Below are 17166 nucleotides of genomic sequence, written 5' to 3'. Positions count from 1 at the left end.
TTCTTTTTTTTTTAGCTCAGAAAGTTTATGCCTTAAGCCCTACTAGTTCTGTACTTTCCACGCCTTACTAGTTCTGTGCTTCTAAGTCCTTGCTGTACACATCAACGGGGCCTTTGTCACATGCTACCAATCCTCATGCCCAGCTCTGGGTGAGATCTGGGACTGCATTTCCACTAAACTTCTGCATGGTCTCAAGCTTGTTGTCACAGAACATGAAATATGTGGAACAGTTTTAGTATCAGGCCATATCTGCTTTCCCCTCTGTGCTGAGAAATTAACTTTAATAAAGTGTCAGGGAAACTGCTAGAGTTGATAAATATAATCAAGTAAAATAAAAAAAACCATTCTAGTTCTTGTTTTAAACACAATATTTATGAATATCTCCTTGTTCCCATTTTTATTAATTGACTGAAGAAAGCAATACCCTGTGAAGTACAGAGAGAGATTAAATTTGGAACATTTCCAAGTGAATAAAGTAAACAGATGTGAAGTGAGTAGGATTACGAAGTGCTAGATTTTTGCCCCTTAACCTGTTCCAGTGCCAGCCTGACCACAGGTTCAGAAATCAAGGCTTGGGCTCCCTGGGTTACCACTGAACACATTGGGAACTGCATATCCCCAATTTTGGCTCTTTGGGACCCCTGTTTCCATCTGATTTAATTCTGTTTTTCTGCCCCCCCCTTTTTATTTTTTCCTTTTTGAGACAGGATTTCACTGTGAAATCCTAGAGAGCCTGGGACTCACTATATAATACTGGATGACCTGAACTCATTACATGGACCATGCTGGCTTTGAAATCACAGAGATCTGCCTGTCTCTGTCTCCCAAATACGAAGATTAAAGCATAATCCATAATCTAATTCTCAGGGGTCATTAGAGATAGTCACCTCAGTAATTCTTGGAGAAATTTTGTAGCAAATGCCTTGTTTAACACAGGCACTAGTATTTTGGCAGACTTCACTAGAAGCATATTAGTTTGGGATAAGGCAACTTTAATCCATTTAAGGGCTATACTTAAATACCTAGAATGTTTTCACATTTATTCAAAAGCATCTCTAGACTACTAGTTTATCGTTTTACATTCTGAAAAGTTTCCCAAATAACTTATAGTCACTTAGATCATAGGCAATCCTAAAAGCAGGAAGCAATTCAGCTACCAAGGTGGGTTACTTATCACTGTCCTTTATGGACAATCAGAGCTTACTTAATAAAGTATATTCCTTCTGTTATTGCTTTTCTGCACTTTGGGAGTACTTTCAAATTTTTAAATGTTATTCAGTAGTAAGAAACTCTAAGGAAGAATGCAGTCATACTTTACTTCAGGTGGTGAAAATGGACTAGTCTCCTTGGAGTAATAATCCTTTTCACAAAAATATGTTTATAATACAAGTTTTTACTCACAGTTCACGTCCATTTCCAGACATTTTGAATCCACCAAAAGGGCACTGGGCAGACAAGACCATATAGCAATTCACCCTTAAGCAAAGAATAGAAGGACATTATAGATAATACTTAACTTACCCCATAATTACAAAGTTAGAAATGAAAAGAATTAAAGGTCTTTTTTAAAAAATCTATTATTCAGTATAATATACTGTGGTGATATTTTGTTTGTGCTCTAATAAATAAAGGTTGCCTGAAGATCAGAGGGCAGAGCTAAACACTAGTTAGCCATAGAGGTCAGGCAGTAGTGGCACACATTTTAATCCAGCACTTGGGAGGAGGAAGCAGGAAGATCAGGAGTTCAAGGCTACCCTGGGTTATATGAGATTGATTCTGTCTAAAAGAGAAACAGAGCCAGGCAGTGGAGGCTCATGCCTTTGTTTTTTTTTTGTTGTTGTTGTTGTTTGTTTTTTTGTTTTTTTTTCTTTTTTGTTTTTTCCAGACAGGGTTTCTCTGTGTAGCTTTGCACCTTTCCTGGAACTAGCTTTGTAGACCAGGCTGGCCTGGAACTCACAGAGATCCGCCTGCCTCTGCTTCTGTGCACCACCAACGCCCTGCTGAGGCTCATGCCTTTAATCCCAGCATGTGGGATCTCATGCTTTTGATCCCAGAACTTGGGAGGCAAATGCCTTTAATCTCAGCAAATAGGGAGGTGGAGACAAGTGATATGGATCGGCAGAGAGGGGAATATAAAGTGGGTGGAGACAGGAGCCTGCCTCCTTTCAGACTGAGGAGTTGGCCCATTTAGTGGCTGTGGCTTGCTCCTTTGTCTCTCTGATCTTTCAGCATTAACTCCTATATCTGACTCCAGGTTTTTATTAATCAAGACTAATTAGAATTTGTACTATAGTATACTCATTGGGATAAGATTTTAAAAAAAGCAGTGCCATAATTTAGAATGCAGAAAGCAAATGTATGTATTTCCTAGAAACAAATAAATGGTACCACTTTAAGTGTGAAAAGTTATAAAGCCAGATTCGTCTGAATCACAACAGAGGAAAGAGCCAACGTGCAGTGAAAAGAAGTTGTCTATTTTGCTGGAGGCTGGGATTTCTCTGTTGCTTCAGTAGGCAGCTTTATAATGCTGATGGACTTAACCAGGCTGAAATCAACCTTCTTTAGCAGTTGCAATGAGTGTCATAATACACAGTCAGTTTCATTAATTGGTCGATATATTGACTACTCAAAAGTGTTGGCAGAAATTGGACCTAATTAACATTTTAATAAGATTTTATTTAAAAAAAATCAGGTGTTTCTATGGAGAAATGCATTATAATAGCAGGCCTAGAATTAAAGAGCGGCTCAACAGAAGATCAAGGCAAGAGCGGAGGGGTGGTGACAGTGTCGTTTGCAGGCTGTAAACAATTCTTTTATAGAAATTATATTAGAGAAAGTGGTGTTTTACGGGGCTGTTGATCTCTGTCAGATGATGCAGAAAACATGTTATTTGAAGTACGTGATATATAATAAGTAAGTGTAGGTAATGAACCTATGTGATATAGTAACTAAATTTACTAGTGTGCTTATTATAGGAAAAATATATATTAATCAATAGTCATATTTACCATACGGATAAAAGAATTTGATTGTTTTCATGACAGATCAGAAAACAATAAAAGTCAAAACAAGAAGCAACAGACTTTGAACTGGTGCTTAGTGCTAATTCTATAGTAATTATATATTCTAAAATAATAATATAATTACATGGAAATTTAAAAAGTACTTTTTAAATGAATTATGACCAGAGTCAAACCCAAGATATATTGAGATGTTTGACTAATATCCTCTATGGTCAAAATCATGTTACATGTATTTATTTATTTATTAACTCATTCATTTATGTATTTGTGTGGTGGATACATGTATACATTTTTCTGTGTGTGTGTGTGTGTGTGTATGTGTGTGTGTGTGTGTGTGTGTGTGTGTGTGTGTGTGTTTACTTGGAGGCCAGAGGGAAACATTGGATATCTTCCATGATTGCATTCTTAATTTTTTACTAATTAATTTTTTATTTCATTTATGTCATAGTCAAGGGTAACATAAAATTCATGATTTGTTTTTCAAATTATTCTTTTTAAATTAATTTTTTGAGAATTTTGTAATTTTTTTGAGAATTGTGTTCACATCATTTCCATCTTAGCTGAGCCATTGCCCTAGACCCAGGTTATGTGTATATAAGCTCTCAGCAGACACAGGTTGAGAATCCCTTATCTGCAGAGACCACAAGTACTTCAGCTATGAAGTTATTCAGATTATGGGATATTCACATAGATTTTATTAGTTGAATATTCCTATTATTTTTATGGGCATGTGAGTGTTCCTGGGTGTATGTACATATACTATGTGTGTACAGGTACCTGCAGAGACCAAAAAAAAATGTATCAGGTGGAACATCAGTTCCAGGTGGTTGTGAGTTGCCCAATCAAGTCCTGGAAACTGAGCTTGGGTCTTCTGCGAGAGCAGGAAGTTCTCTTAATTGATGAGTCAACTCTCCAGCTCCATTCCCCTATTTTTGTAATATGTATGTATGTATGTATGTATGAATTATGTGTATGTTTGTGTGTCTGATTGTAAGAGGACTTATTAGAGGGTGTGACGTCCTGGCTATTTCTCTGCTGGTCATTGCATGGTCTTGATGAATTCCTTAACCTCAGCAAATTCCTGTTTTTTAACCACAGATACAGTTAATAAATAGTAGTTTTCAGGTAAGCTTAAATGATGAATAGGAGAAACATATTGCAACTTTGAGTTAATAGTGACTAATGAGTGACTTCCTTTGATAGAAGGAAAGATTTTTCAAGCCATCAAGAGGGTAAAGAATTGCTTGGTTGTGTCTTTAGGGTGCTTTTCAGTGTCTGATTTTCCTTAACTGGACTAGCTGAGAGAGTGGAAATAAGCTTGTGCTATAGCCAGGACTGAGAGAAGGGAGGATTGGTGAAGAAAAGGCTGCTGAGGATATAGAGTTGGCTGGGCCAAGCAGCAGTTTGAGAGGCACAGCCTGAGAATTACCTAAGTTAAACTACAAAATTCAAAGAACAGACTAGGTCAAAAGTGAGAGAAAATTACTTCACAAAATTTATTATGTTCTTTTAAAATATAACATATCTAAAAAAATAATCCCAGAGTAAGAGTCTACTGTATAAGTTGAATACCACTTTGCCTGGGATGCAGACTCATAATCCCAGTTACTGTTGAGCCTGAAACGGGAGGATGGCAAGTACAAGGCTAATCTGGATCAAAGAGTGAGTTCAAAACCAGACTCACCAACTCAATAAGCTCAAGTTTAACATTTTATATGTATAATAAAGCTGAAGACGGGGCTGAGGGTTTGAATACTTGCCTTGACTGTGCAAAGCACAAGGTCCAGAATTCATTGTGGGAAATAATAATGACAACAGCAACAACAATATTAACTTTTGGTAGGCATAAGGCACCAAAACATTGTCTAATGTAATTAAACTTGAAAACGATTTTTTTTTATCCCCATTGTTCAAAATAGTGCCATATGCCTTGGAATTATCTAATAATTCTTACAATGTACAAAGTAACATCCATAAAATGTTTAAGACAGGTAACTTGGAAAAGTTGGATAAAGTTAACTTGCCCTAAAAAATAAGACAATTACTTTTCTAGTCAGTCAGATAATTTCAAATAAAAATTCAAGTCTGGAGGCGGTCAACTCAGCCTGCCCATGTGGCTGATACAGGAAGGGCACCCCTTACTTCAGATGCACTTACCACACTACCCCAGCCTGCAGAGCAGAAGACATAGTTATGGCCTTATCCAGGTCTTTCGTGAAGACTCCTGCTGCCAGGCCATAGGTAGTATTGTTTGCTCTCTTGATCACATCATCTATAGATTTAAACTTCATGATTTGTTGCACTGGTCCAAATATCTACACAAGATTGACACAAAAATAGATTAACAGTATATTTTAAATACACTGCATATATTTCCCTAGAAACCATTGTGCATTGGCTAAGATATTGTTTCTCATGTCAGACCTACATGTAAGGATCAAAACAAATGGCCATGACCAGTGAACATGGAAACATATTGTGGTCATGTGTGACATTCTCTGTGTAGCAGATACCAATCATCATGGCAGCGTTTATTCCTACATGCTGTGATAGAACTGCCCAGAATATAAGGACCAAACATCAAGTCACTAAGTGCATCATTTCCTTTCAAACATCTTAAACTCTAAGCCTAGTTTTCTTCATTGTGCAAGTTACTGTACAAGACAGAAAGACCAAGAAAACAGTCCTTTGCTCTAAGAGTAACAAATAGATAATGATTGAGAACAATTTTTATGCTTTAAACACCAGTGTTCTTTGATTTAAGTATCAGCCATTCTACTCTATTTGCATCATTTTGTATTTATAAATATTGTGTAATATAGCACATGCTTTTTTATTCCCCTGTTACTCAGTACTATACACCATTACCAAACAAAATGACTCATTACTAGAAGCCTAATTCCAGAATCACTCTACACTAAGTAAAGCCTAACGTCCCTGGCAGTGACTATCATCACACTTGATTACTCCAGTATGAGCCAGTCTTTCATTTCTGCTGGAATCTAGTCAATAAAGCTCCCACACAACTCAGTCTGTGTCTCACCCCACAGGTAAGAAGAAACAACTGGTTTTCTCATAGATATTAAACTTCTGTATTTGGAAGGATAGTAATCAAAATTAAATGAAAGACAGGTTTCTTAGAATGTTAGTATATTTTCCTGGGAAATATGAGCATTGTTGGCAAAAACTCAGAGATGTCAAGTGGTTTTCTGGTTCTGAGTCTATTTGAGTGATGTGGGACAGTTAATGGCAATTCCCTGAAGGCTGGGGCAGATGCTGGGGTTCTAAATTCTTTTATGACCTTGTAACTGTGAAGCAAAACACTGTGAATACTGTAACTGGGAAACAAGTGAGTTTGCTAGGACATGTAGCAACGTAACTGACACAGTATAGGCTCTGGGCTCCATTTTGAAGCAGCAAATGAGCTGTTCTAGTGAGCACAGTACAGGGACATAATAAATGCTTTCATGGATAAATATGATTTTCTGCTTTTCTGTCCTTGTACCTGTGTTAATCAAGGTCTACAAGAACAACAGCTGTAATCAAAGAAGAGTTGTCCAATAAGTGCAGAAATCCAAAAGCAGTTGAGGAGTGAATTGACACAAATAATCTAAGTGTGTTGGATGATCCACACACATGTGTTTTATTTTTGTTGTTTATATTTATTTCCTCTTCTTGCAAAGCTGAATCTTCCCCTTTTCTCCTTATTTGCTGACATTGTAGAGGTAAAGAAAATAACCTCTCAATCTTCTGTCATATCAGGGACATGAGTATAAATTCATTGAATAGGGAAATTATGATTCTGTATAGTTGAGTCACAATATCTTCTTATTGTGTGTAGTTCATAACACTTTCATTGTTTAAGGCAAATGCTCATATCTCTGCATATAGCAAAAGCCTTCATAATCACGATGTATATTACTACTTCAGTTGCACACTAGTTCCTTTTAGTTATATGTGATTTATCTGGTTACCATATTTATTGGGCCTACATAGGCTGTGCTCCCCAGAACTCAGCTCCACTTCCCCTACAAAGCCAGTCCACTCTGTCTCTGTGACGTTCACATTTTTAATGTTCTTTTTATAACTGAGATCATTCAATGTATGTTGTTCAGTGCCTGGCATATGTAACACAACACGTGCACATTTATTCCTATTTTACAAATGACAGGGTCCTCTCCCATTCCTTTAAGGCTGTGAATGGAGCATCTATAAAAGCCGCTGTGGACTTTGTTCTGTGTTTGAAACAAACTTTTCATAGGCCCATTGGATTCCTCACTGATTAATTAGTCTTGATAAAAAATTACTTAAGATTTTTATCATCAACTGTATCAGGGGAATGCTATTCAAGGAACTGAGAGTTTTAGGAGGACACAAAAGTTAAACACAGAAGAACATGGCAAGCCCAGAAACAGAACCACATAGAAGCATTACCTCCTCTTTAGCAATGCGCATCTCATCGGTAACATTGGAGAAGACTGTGGGCTGGACAAAGAAGCCTTTGTTCCCCCAGCGTCCACCACCACACTCCAGTTTGGCTCCTTCTTTCTTCCCACTCTCAATAAGATCAAGTATTTTATCATGTTGTTCCTTGTCAATCTAGATGAAAGAAATTGCAAGGAGAAGGAAAATAAATGAAAATCATTAAATCAGTGGTTCTCAACCTATGGGTCACAATCATTGGACAACACATATTTCTGATGGTCTTATGGAACCCTAGCTACAAATTTATTTTGATTGCTACTTCATAACTGCAATTTTGCTGCTAAGCAGTGTCTCAGTTCCTCAGACAGGCAGAAATATGCGTTTTCTGGTGGTCATGACCCACAGGTTGCAAATTGCTGCATTAAATGATACCAACATCTAGGATACTCTCTTAAGTCTGTCAGTTTGGCAGAAGTTCAGCTCATTCTCTTCAATCTTGGGTGTGTCTTTCCTCTGAATTTCTTAGGATGGACAGCTTAAGGGTTTGTAAACTTAGTACATTTACTAATCACAGCAACTGGCAAGGTGGAAATATACAAAGCTTTTACATAGCTGTTGTCATTTATTCACCTTGGAAGAAGTTTGTTAATGATTTAGCACATATGCCTAGAAACTTGGTCCTTACTGAGATAAGAGAGTGATGGGAAAAGGAGGGCTTTGATTCATTTCCAGTGGGTATGTCACTTGAGAAACAAATGCTTTTGCCTGTATGAGACCTTTATTCTCCAGAGATGGAATCTGCCTATTCTTGGGTCATTCTACTGGTCTGGCTGCCCTTTCATACCATGTATGATCACAGGTTGGGATCTTGCTCCATTCAATGCATTAAGTTGCATCCCAGTTTCTAATAAGAAAATGGTTAACAACTTCCTGCTCCATTAAATGGACCATGTCTAAATAACATGATAGTTATCACAGAAGCATCATGTTTTAAATAATATTTTACATAAGAAAGAATTAAAAAGAGATCAAATTTCTGGTTGGCAATATTAGAAGCTCTGAACACTTAACCCACTTGCTGAGACGTATGGGTTTCCTATTATCCTAGTTTTCACAGTAGGGGGAGTTGAATTATTGAGTAAATCTTATATTCACGATCATTGGTGCAAATAGCCTGCCTGAGTTGTTGACTGGGTTCACTTCAATGGAACAATTAGAGATCAAGGGAGTAAAAAATGGGGTCAGGTCTGGGACTGTTTTTTTTTTTTTTTTTTTTCTGCCTTGAGTTGACACTGACAGTTTTTATGTTGTTGGTCTGTGCCAATCTTCTCAGTATTCAAAGGATCCGAAAAGCTTGTATGATGTGCTTTCGATCTGCACTTAACTCAACCTCTACAGTTAGAGTAAATGCTGGCTACTATTAGTTACAAATTGAGAAAAGTTGGCATAGTATTTGCCAACTTATTGCTCCAAAATCTTTAGTAAGCAATACTTAAAAGAACATTCCTGAAAGATAATCTTTTCATTTATAGTCTATTGTGAAATCCCAGGGGTTGGTTTAAAAGTCAAGACACTGATATTACTTCATACTAGACAATATAGCCAGGCTAAGTTGTTATGTAGATATATGTCTAACTGAGATATTCTGGAGTTGGAGTACAGTCAGGGATCCTTTAACTCCATGAAAATCTCTGTTCTAGTCTCAGAAATTTTCAGTGTATGTTCTCAAAAATCACTATTTTCAGTTCTTTTTTTTTTTTTTCAAGATATATTTCCCCACTCACAATGCTCCTCTGTCTTTGACCAAAGAACACTCCTAGGGAATCTGGTCCTTGAATATTTGCTTCAGAAAGAAGAAATGCTAAGGTATATCATACTAGATCATAGGACTAATAATAGTACTCAGGTATCAGAACAGTCTATGAATTGGTAAATGTCACGATGATGTTATAATGGTAGTAAAATATATGATTTGATTATTTGACTATGGGAATTTTCTGATTCCTTAGGCTTTATGTTTTGGAAAATCATATAAACAAAAAAGATACAAGTTCATCTCTGGAAACCAAATATTTATACCTATTTATTTAGAAAGAGAAGCGATCACAATAAAAATACTAAGAATTACATCTTTTTTTTTTTTTTTTACTATCAGATCAACTCAAATAGGGATTTGAGAATTAACAATCATAAAAATCACCAATTACCTTTATAGACTTATTGAAATCAATGACTAAAAATATATAATGAGCCCAAGATGATGCAGATAATTCCTTCACTTACCAGTTATCTCGGGGCACTGCTTTTGTCCTATGTATTTCCTACATGGGTACTTTGACTAAGAAGAAATGCTAAGAGCGTCTTCCAAGTTATCTATATGATAAATTGTAAGACACCACTAACTATGTTCTCTTTGGGATTTATGGCTTTTTCAAGGTCCTCTCTCAACAGATAGCTAGTAGCAATGTTCCCTAAGTTTTTTCCTAATTGAATTTGGTCCATAGCTATTAAATAACTCAAGAATGAGGTTTTGTTCCAATTCAATAGTGAGAAACAGTGTATCATAGTTAATGTGAAAGAATAACAGCTCCAAGGTCAATGTCCAGTCCCTAGAGTTCCTGTTCACTGTTGGATGTTCAGCAGAGTCCCTTCCTCTGCTCACCAAATGTGAATAGATCCTGCTGGGGATGTCTTCTGTATGCTGTGAATGTGTGTTGCTCTGATTTGGTTGATAAACAAAATGCTGATTGGCCAGTAGTCAGGCAGAAAGTATAGTATAGGCAGGATAAGCAAAGGGGAGAATTCTGGGAGCAGGAAGGCTAAACCAGGAGTCGCCAGCCAGACACAGCAAGAGGTGAAGGCAGAACTGAGAAAAGGTACCAAGCCATGTGGCTAAACACAAATGGATTAGTTTAAATGTAAGAGACTTCAGCTACAAGATCCTTTTCACCTTGTTGTGACAACTTAATCTGTGTTCAGATAAGTTCAGTGTCCCCTATTGTGGGAGGTGGGCACAACTGCCTTGGGTTGGAGTGTGGTGGGTATTGTGTTCCCTGAAATATTGTGTGTTCCCCGAAATAAACATATCTGTGGTCAGAGAACAGACAGCCACTAGAACAGAGCCAGAAATGGTGGCTAGAAAATGGGAAGAGTAAGCCATAACAGAAGTTGGGCGGTGGTGGTACACACCTTTAATCCCAGCACTTGGGAGACAGAGCTAGCCAGATCTCTGAGTTCAAGGCCACCTTAGAAACAGCTAAGCATGGTGACCCATGCCTTTAATCCCAGGAAGTGGGGGCAGAAAGTAAAAGGTATATAAGGCATGAGGACCAGGAACTAAAGAGGAAAAAGCATGTAGTTAGTTTAAGCTTTGGAGCAACACAGTTCAGCTGAGATTCATGTGGAGGAGGACTCAGAAGCTTCCAGCCTGAGGAAACAAGATCACCTGAGGAACTAGCAAGGTGAGATAGCTGTGGCTTGTTCTGCTTCTCTGATCTTCCAGCAGTCACCCCAATAACTGGCCTCGGGTTGAGTTTTATTAATAAGACTCTTTAAGATTCATGTTACATTGGAGGATCACTATTTTAAAAGAAGGATCTAGAGGCAGGAGTGAATTCAGAATCAAAGACCCAAATACTTGAGCAGACCATAACAGAGCATAAACAAAAGCTGTGCAAGATGAAAAGGTTACATTGGGTGAGAGAGAGACTAAGACATTCATATTTACAGTGGATCTAACTATACAGAAGAAACTCAGAGTGGTGGTCCCCCCCACCCCACCCCCACCCCCTCCACCCCCTCCAGGAATGCCTGGCTTTTGATAACTACAGGAAGAAGCATGCCAGAAGCCCAGAAGCAAGGATCTTCAAGAATGCTTATGATATCATTACATTAGAGAAACTGAGGCCCCTGCAGTGGGTTCAGGAGTGCTTGACTGCTTATACTTGTAGAATCTTTGCTGAAGTAAAAGATTGATTTTGAAGGAGAAATTAGAAACTGTTTCTAGACATCTAAAAAATTTTATCAACACAAAATTAGAATAATTTCTTTACTATTGGGAATTAGCCTCTTTTTATTTGATATCAGACTAATAATATCCACTAGGAAAGTGCATAGCTAAAAGGTAACATTAACTCTATCAAAATTAGTTCTAAGTGGTTCTTTATTCTTGTATTGGAAATGCTTATCTCTTTTTAGTTTATACTTGCCTGAGGGCCTTGATTTATTCCTGAGTTCAGAGGATTTCCAAGAACATATTTCTTAGCTCGCTCAACACTTCTTCTCACAAACTCATCATAAACTGACTCCTCAACAAAAATCCTGGATGCTGCTACACAACATTGGCCTTGATGGTAGAACACTCCATTATGTGCAAACTCAACAGCAATGTCCACTGCAAAGGAAACATTCACATTAGGGAAGAAATATTTTGTGCACACATACACACTAAAGAGATGGCTGAGTGGTAATAAGCACTTGGAACTCTTCAAATGTATAGAAGTTAGTTCCCAGTGTCCATGAGGGATGGGTCTCAGTCTCCTGTAGCTGCTTCCTCAGGACCCCTGAAGCCCTCTTCTGGCCTTGAGAGGCACTCATACTCATCTGTACATGCTCCCCCCCCCACATATATACAACATCTAAATCAAAATAAAATTTTAAAATCTGTATTTTTCTCAGGTGAAAAATGGTGATATGGTAAAAAGAAGAATCACCAAATATGCTGGGCGGTGGTGGCACATGCCTTTGATCCCAGCAAATAATTTTATAACTCTTTCCAAGGAATGAGCTATTTCTGATTACTTTCAGATACGGGTTCTAACTAGATATGAAAAAATGAAAAATGAACTACCTGTTGCCTTAAATAATCTCAAGACATTCATATACTTTGGTCAATGGGAAAATTTATCTTTCTGAAAATAACAACAAGAACCTATTAGCATTCAGAACCACTGTTCACCATATGGATTTTCCTCTAGCAAAACCCTTCCAATCTATCTAAAGCCTGTGTCATACATGCCTATAAATTCACTGTTTAGTTTATGTGGTACAGTGTGCCTATAGTTTTTACTAGAATACTGTTGGCTCTAAAAAAAAAAGTGTGTGTGTGTGTGTGTGTGTGTGTGTGTGTAAATTTTTTAAATGAAAATTATTCTATTCAATATTATTGAAATGGGGGTCAATCTCTGAGCCAATAGTAACTGCTTCAATTACAGCAAGGAGAGTTTAGAGAGTGATAAGAGAGGGACCTTGTGGTTGACTAGCCACCAGGAAGTAAGTTCTAAAATCTCCAGTGAGGATCACAACATTGACAATAGCAAATTTCATGCACTACGTGTGTTTATAATCTCATTGTAATTATGCAACTGTTGAAGAGAGAGTAAAAGGAATGCTTGACTATGAATTTCAGTGAAATGACTCCTATGTAAGAAGTAACCCGAGGATTTCATTTGTTAGTAAAACCAGAGTGGTTTGCAATTTTATGGGTGTGGTCACATTCTAATGATAACATATTTCAAATTTACTAACATTAACTGGAAAAACAGAGAAATTATTTAGACAGGTTTAATATTATTTATTCTTCTTATAAATGATCCTGAGTGAAGGTAGAAAGCAATTATGAAATTTCTGACAGCTATACTCTTTTTGGCTCCAAATGTCTCAAGTATCTCATGTCCTCAACACAATTAAAGATAGAAAGATATGGAATTATCAAAATCGCATCACAGACCCTAGACACAGTCCATTTATACTACCTCAGATTGACAATGGGAAATAGCAAGCTATTCCAACGCAGGACAAAATCTTAATCTTATTTTGTTTAATTTATCTAATGTATGGGACGATTTAAAAGGTTTCCAGAGTCACAATAGATTCTACTTCATTCCTTACACCTTGAGACAAAGTCACTTTTGAGACTTCAGGTGACTATGACATTATCAGGCATCAGGAGGAAGAAGGTGAGATGCTAACAGGGGACTTGTACTCACAGTCAGCATCTGCAAACACAATGCAAGGGCTCTTTCCCCCAAGCTCCAGGGTGACCCTCTTCAGATTGCTTTTCCCTGCAGCTTCTTTGATTAATTTGCCAACCTGAAATCAAATATCACAGAGGAGGAAGATTAGTTTGTTCCCATGTAGATAGGTTCATTTAATACTTTCCACTTATAGGATATTTGCGCCACCATTTAATTTTATTTAGAAGAAACATAAAATGGTGTTGCTCAAGATCTGGCACCTTCAGGTGTAAAAGCCTTTGCCATCAATTCTGCAAATGTGAGGCAAGTCAGAAAAGGCTCGTGGACATGGGAGTAAACACAGCAACTCTGAGAGCTGACTTCCATGTGTGGGCTGGTAAGAGTTTATTTTCATTTTCATAAGAATTTCTGCTCTGTACTTTATCAGAAAGATCCTGAAATACCTCTAGTATTGACTTCTCATCATCTGGTGACTTTTAGAGAGCTCAGTTCTTCCTTTCTTTGAGCTCATCTCTTAGCACAGATTCTCCTTGAGCTCTTCTTGAGAACTCTAGATGGGCATGATTCTTTTTCCCTTGTTTCCCAAAGAAGCATATAAAAAGGCACCTGGAATACCCTAAATGGTATCATACATATCTGCAAAATATTTCCCAACAGACTGCCATTTTCTTTCTTTCTTTTTAAAGATTTATTTATTTGTTATGTATACAGTATTCTGTCTGCATGTATCCCTGTGGGCCAGAAGAGGGTACCAGATTGAGTTTCAGGTGGTTATCAGCCACCATGTGGTTGCTGGGAATTGAACTCAGGCCATTTGGAAGAGCAGCCAGTGCGCTTAACCGCTGAGCCATCTCTCCAGCCCAGACTGCCATTTTCTACATCCCTGTGTACTTATCACAATATGCTAGTTGTTAATGGATCTCGGTCCCCCTCCTGCCTTGCCTTCTTGGGTACTGTGCTCTTGTTTCTCCTACACATGTCACTCACTCTACACAGTAGACACAGAAGAAAAGATACTGGCTCTGAGCTCCGTATGCCTCCTGCCCTGAGTTGGGATCCTGCCATTCTGGTTTCTTCCTTACCTAGTTCCTTCATCTAAAAAGAAATATTGATTTCATTTTTATTTTGCTTCCTGTTTTTGGATTCTTTCGACTGAAAGTTATTTTCTAAACAATAGTTTCTGCTTTCCATCTCTCAATCCAGCTTTTACAATGACGTGTAGTTCATTATGTATACCACAACCACATTCTGCTGTAAAGATCTTTACCCTGGTATCTTGAGATTCCCATTATATTCTGCTTCTTTAACTCCCTGTGTTCCTTGTGCTATTTTACATGTTGGATTTTAATGGAACATTCCTATTGCATCCAAATGTAGAGATCATTTTTGTGTGGATACTGCATTTCACTTATGTGTTACAAAAAAAGATAATCATTCTACTAAGATTTTCATTTTATTAATAATTTTATAAGTCTAAATCTAATTCCCGAGCTTAGATGAATAGAAATAAACAAAAACCAGTCATGTCCTGGGGAAGCCCTGAAATTTGCCTTCCCTAAATCTCTTTCACGCTATGGTCTTCCTTCCTTTTTGTCCTTTACTTGACTTCTGACCGTGTGTCCCTGTGTAGCTCAGTCTGACTGCAAACATGTGCTCCTCTTCCTGCCTTGCTTCCCAAGGGGCAGTGCTGTGTGCAACCATGCTGAGTCTCTGTGGCACAGTCTTCGTGACTGTTTTCATTTAAGGCATTTCTATTTTCTATATAACTAATTTTATCTTTTTGGAGTTCCCTAATCAGTTTAGTAGGAAAGTTCTGCTCGCATAGCTAACTTTTGTCTTGGTTAATGGAGTAAGGCCAGAAGAAAATTTCTAAAGCTACATGTGGTGAAGGAATGAATAGGAACGCTGAAATATGAGGGAGGAATAAAGACTTTGTGTATGTTGCACATCCAGGTAGACAATTGGAAGCTTGTTTGACTCAGAAAACAAGCACGTAATTTTTATCTCATGATTTCATCCCCTTACTTCAAAAAGGTAAACTTTTATTTCCCCAAAGAAAACAATGAGAAAGGCAAAAATCCAAACTGTTCATCCTCTTATTGCATTCTGTGTGAAGCAGAGGTGACCAGTGTTTGGGAAAATACGTCTTAAACATTGTGGTTACAGTTCTTTTTAAAAATGAATTATTTAAAATTCTTAACATCTAAATTATATTAAAATTTTTGCTAGACTGTTTTATTACTGTGATCATAAGAGATGCAATCTATCATTTGCTTCTATAAACATGGCCCAGAACCTTTAGTATAAGTCAGGTAACAAACCTTGAGAAAAATGAATAAGCAAGCTTTCACAGAGCATTTGCGTTGGACGAATGCTGTTTTCCCTCATTGTGGTTTCTAAAATCATATTATTATCATTTTGTTATTTAGAAGTAGTTGGTCACCATTGTTTGGCTAACCCTGAACAGAAGAGTCTGTGAGACCAGCCAGACAAGAGGAAGAGATAATGCCACAAGGACACATGTGGCTCATGATTATGACCCTCAGACTGTGGGAACACAGAGGGAACCATTGTTTAATTCATGATTTTCTTAGAACTTCAGATAGGAGTAACAAGACAGTGTGGGAACACTGGGGAGTCAGGTGAGAAGAGCAGATTCCCACAAACAAACCCAAACCTGGGAAAACATAAGTATCCAGGACATTTTCTGAGTTCTCAGAGCATTGCTAAATGTCTTAGTCTACAGGCTCTCGTTTTTATTATGTAAAACTGACTAAAGCAAGATACTGCAGCCTGCTTTTTAAATAAAGTCAAATTTGGCAAAGATACCTAACATTTTAGAGGCATAGTACTTAGAGAGTTAGCTTGGGATTTGAGCCCAGATGCTGCCTGATCTCCTAATTTACATGTTTATTTTGGTACATGACTCAGGATCAGTTACAACAACTGAGCACTCATGGTACATCTGAGGTCAGGACCAGAAGCCTTCAGCACAGATGGACTGGAGAAGTCAGCATAGGATTTGGACCTAGATATGAACATGGGTTCCCCATGGCAGGGCGTGGGAAATCCCAAGATTTTATCTGCCTGGCTTTTCCTTCCCTGGTAGGATATCAACCTACATCATCACCATTACAGAAACTATCAGCATGCTGTGGACATCCTCATATCTTTTTACCCCACAGAAAATCCTGAATACAATATTTAAAAAAAAATCTCAATCACAAATTTTTCTACATGCACTATTTTTCTATTGTCCATGAAAAACAAAGAAAATGTGTTCTAGAAGGCCAAGAATAGGATAAAAATAGAATTTAATGTTTATCAGTTCAACTCTCTGTGAAGTTTAATAAAATATTGAAGCAACTAACTGTGATTATAAGAAAATCAAATTAACCTCAGCTCATTCTGAAGAATGTTCTTCTTGCTTCTCAGTCCTGGAGTAGTTAAAACAGAAACCATTCCTCAACACCCCCAGCAAGTTCTGGCACCCATCTAGCTTCAGGTGAGTTTTCCTTTCCTTCACCTCCTATAAATATCTGTACACCTCCTCCATCCTACTTATATGTAGGTGTTGGCTGCTTAGTAAGGTATATTCTTGTTCACCTTTTACCCACACTGATGAGGCATGCAGTGTCTTTTCTGTCGAATAATGAGTAGTGTGGTAGACGACCCAGTAGGGTGACTCAAACATGACTTTGCTTAAAAGTGCATCATTTCTACATGTTTTGTTTATCATAGAA

General features: G+C 37.6%; 1 protein-coding gene across 5 annotated transcripts in view; it reads right to left on the bottom strand.

Annotated features, from left to right (window-relative positions):
* The window catches only part of Aldh1a1 (aldehyde dehydrogenase 1 family member A1), a 123078-nt gene that overhangs the window by 1951 nt on the left and 103961 nt on the right, over positions 1 to 17166 (bottom strand). For 4 of the 5 annotated variants that reach the window (XM_036207311.1, XM_036207337.1, XM_036207319.1 and 1 more), the window contains 5 exons: positions 13436 to 13538; positions 11657 to 11841; positions 7458 to 7622; positions 5181 to 5338; positions 1402 to 1476 (listed from right to left, as the gene is read on the bottom strand). In XM_036207311.1, the coding sequence (XP_036063204.1) occupies positions 1402 to 1476; positions 5181 to 5338; positions 7458 to 7622; positions 11657 to 11841; positions 13436 to 13538 (686 nt within the window). Of the gene's footprint in view, positions 1 to 1401; positions 1477 to 5176; positions 5339 to 7457; positions 7623 to 11656; positions 11842 to 13435; positions 13539 to 17166 lie in introns of those variants that run through there. The other variant, XM_036207342.1, reaches the window with a different exon arrangement.

Source organism: Onychomys torridus, chromosome 1 (genome assembly GCF_903995425.1).
Source record: "Onychomys torridus chromosome 1, mOncTor1.1, whole genome shotgun sequence".
NCBI classification, from domain to species: Eukaryota; Metazoa; Chordata; class Mammalia; order Rodentia; family Cricetidae; genus Onychomys; species Onychomys torridus.
This window is presented reverse-complemented; position numbering and strand designations above follow the sequence as displayed.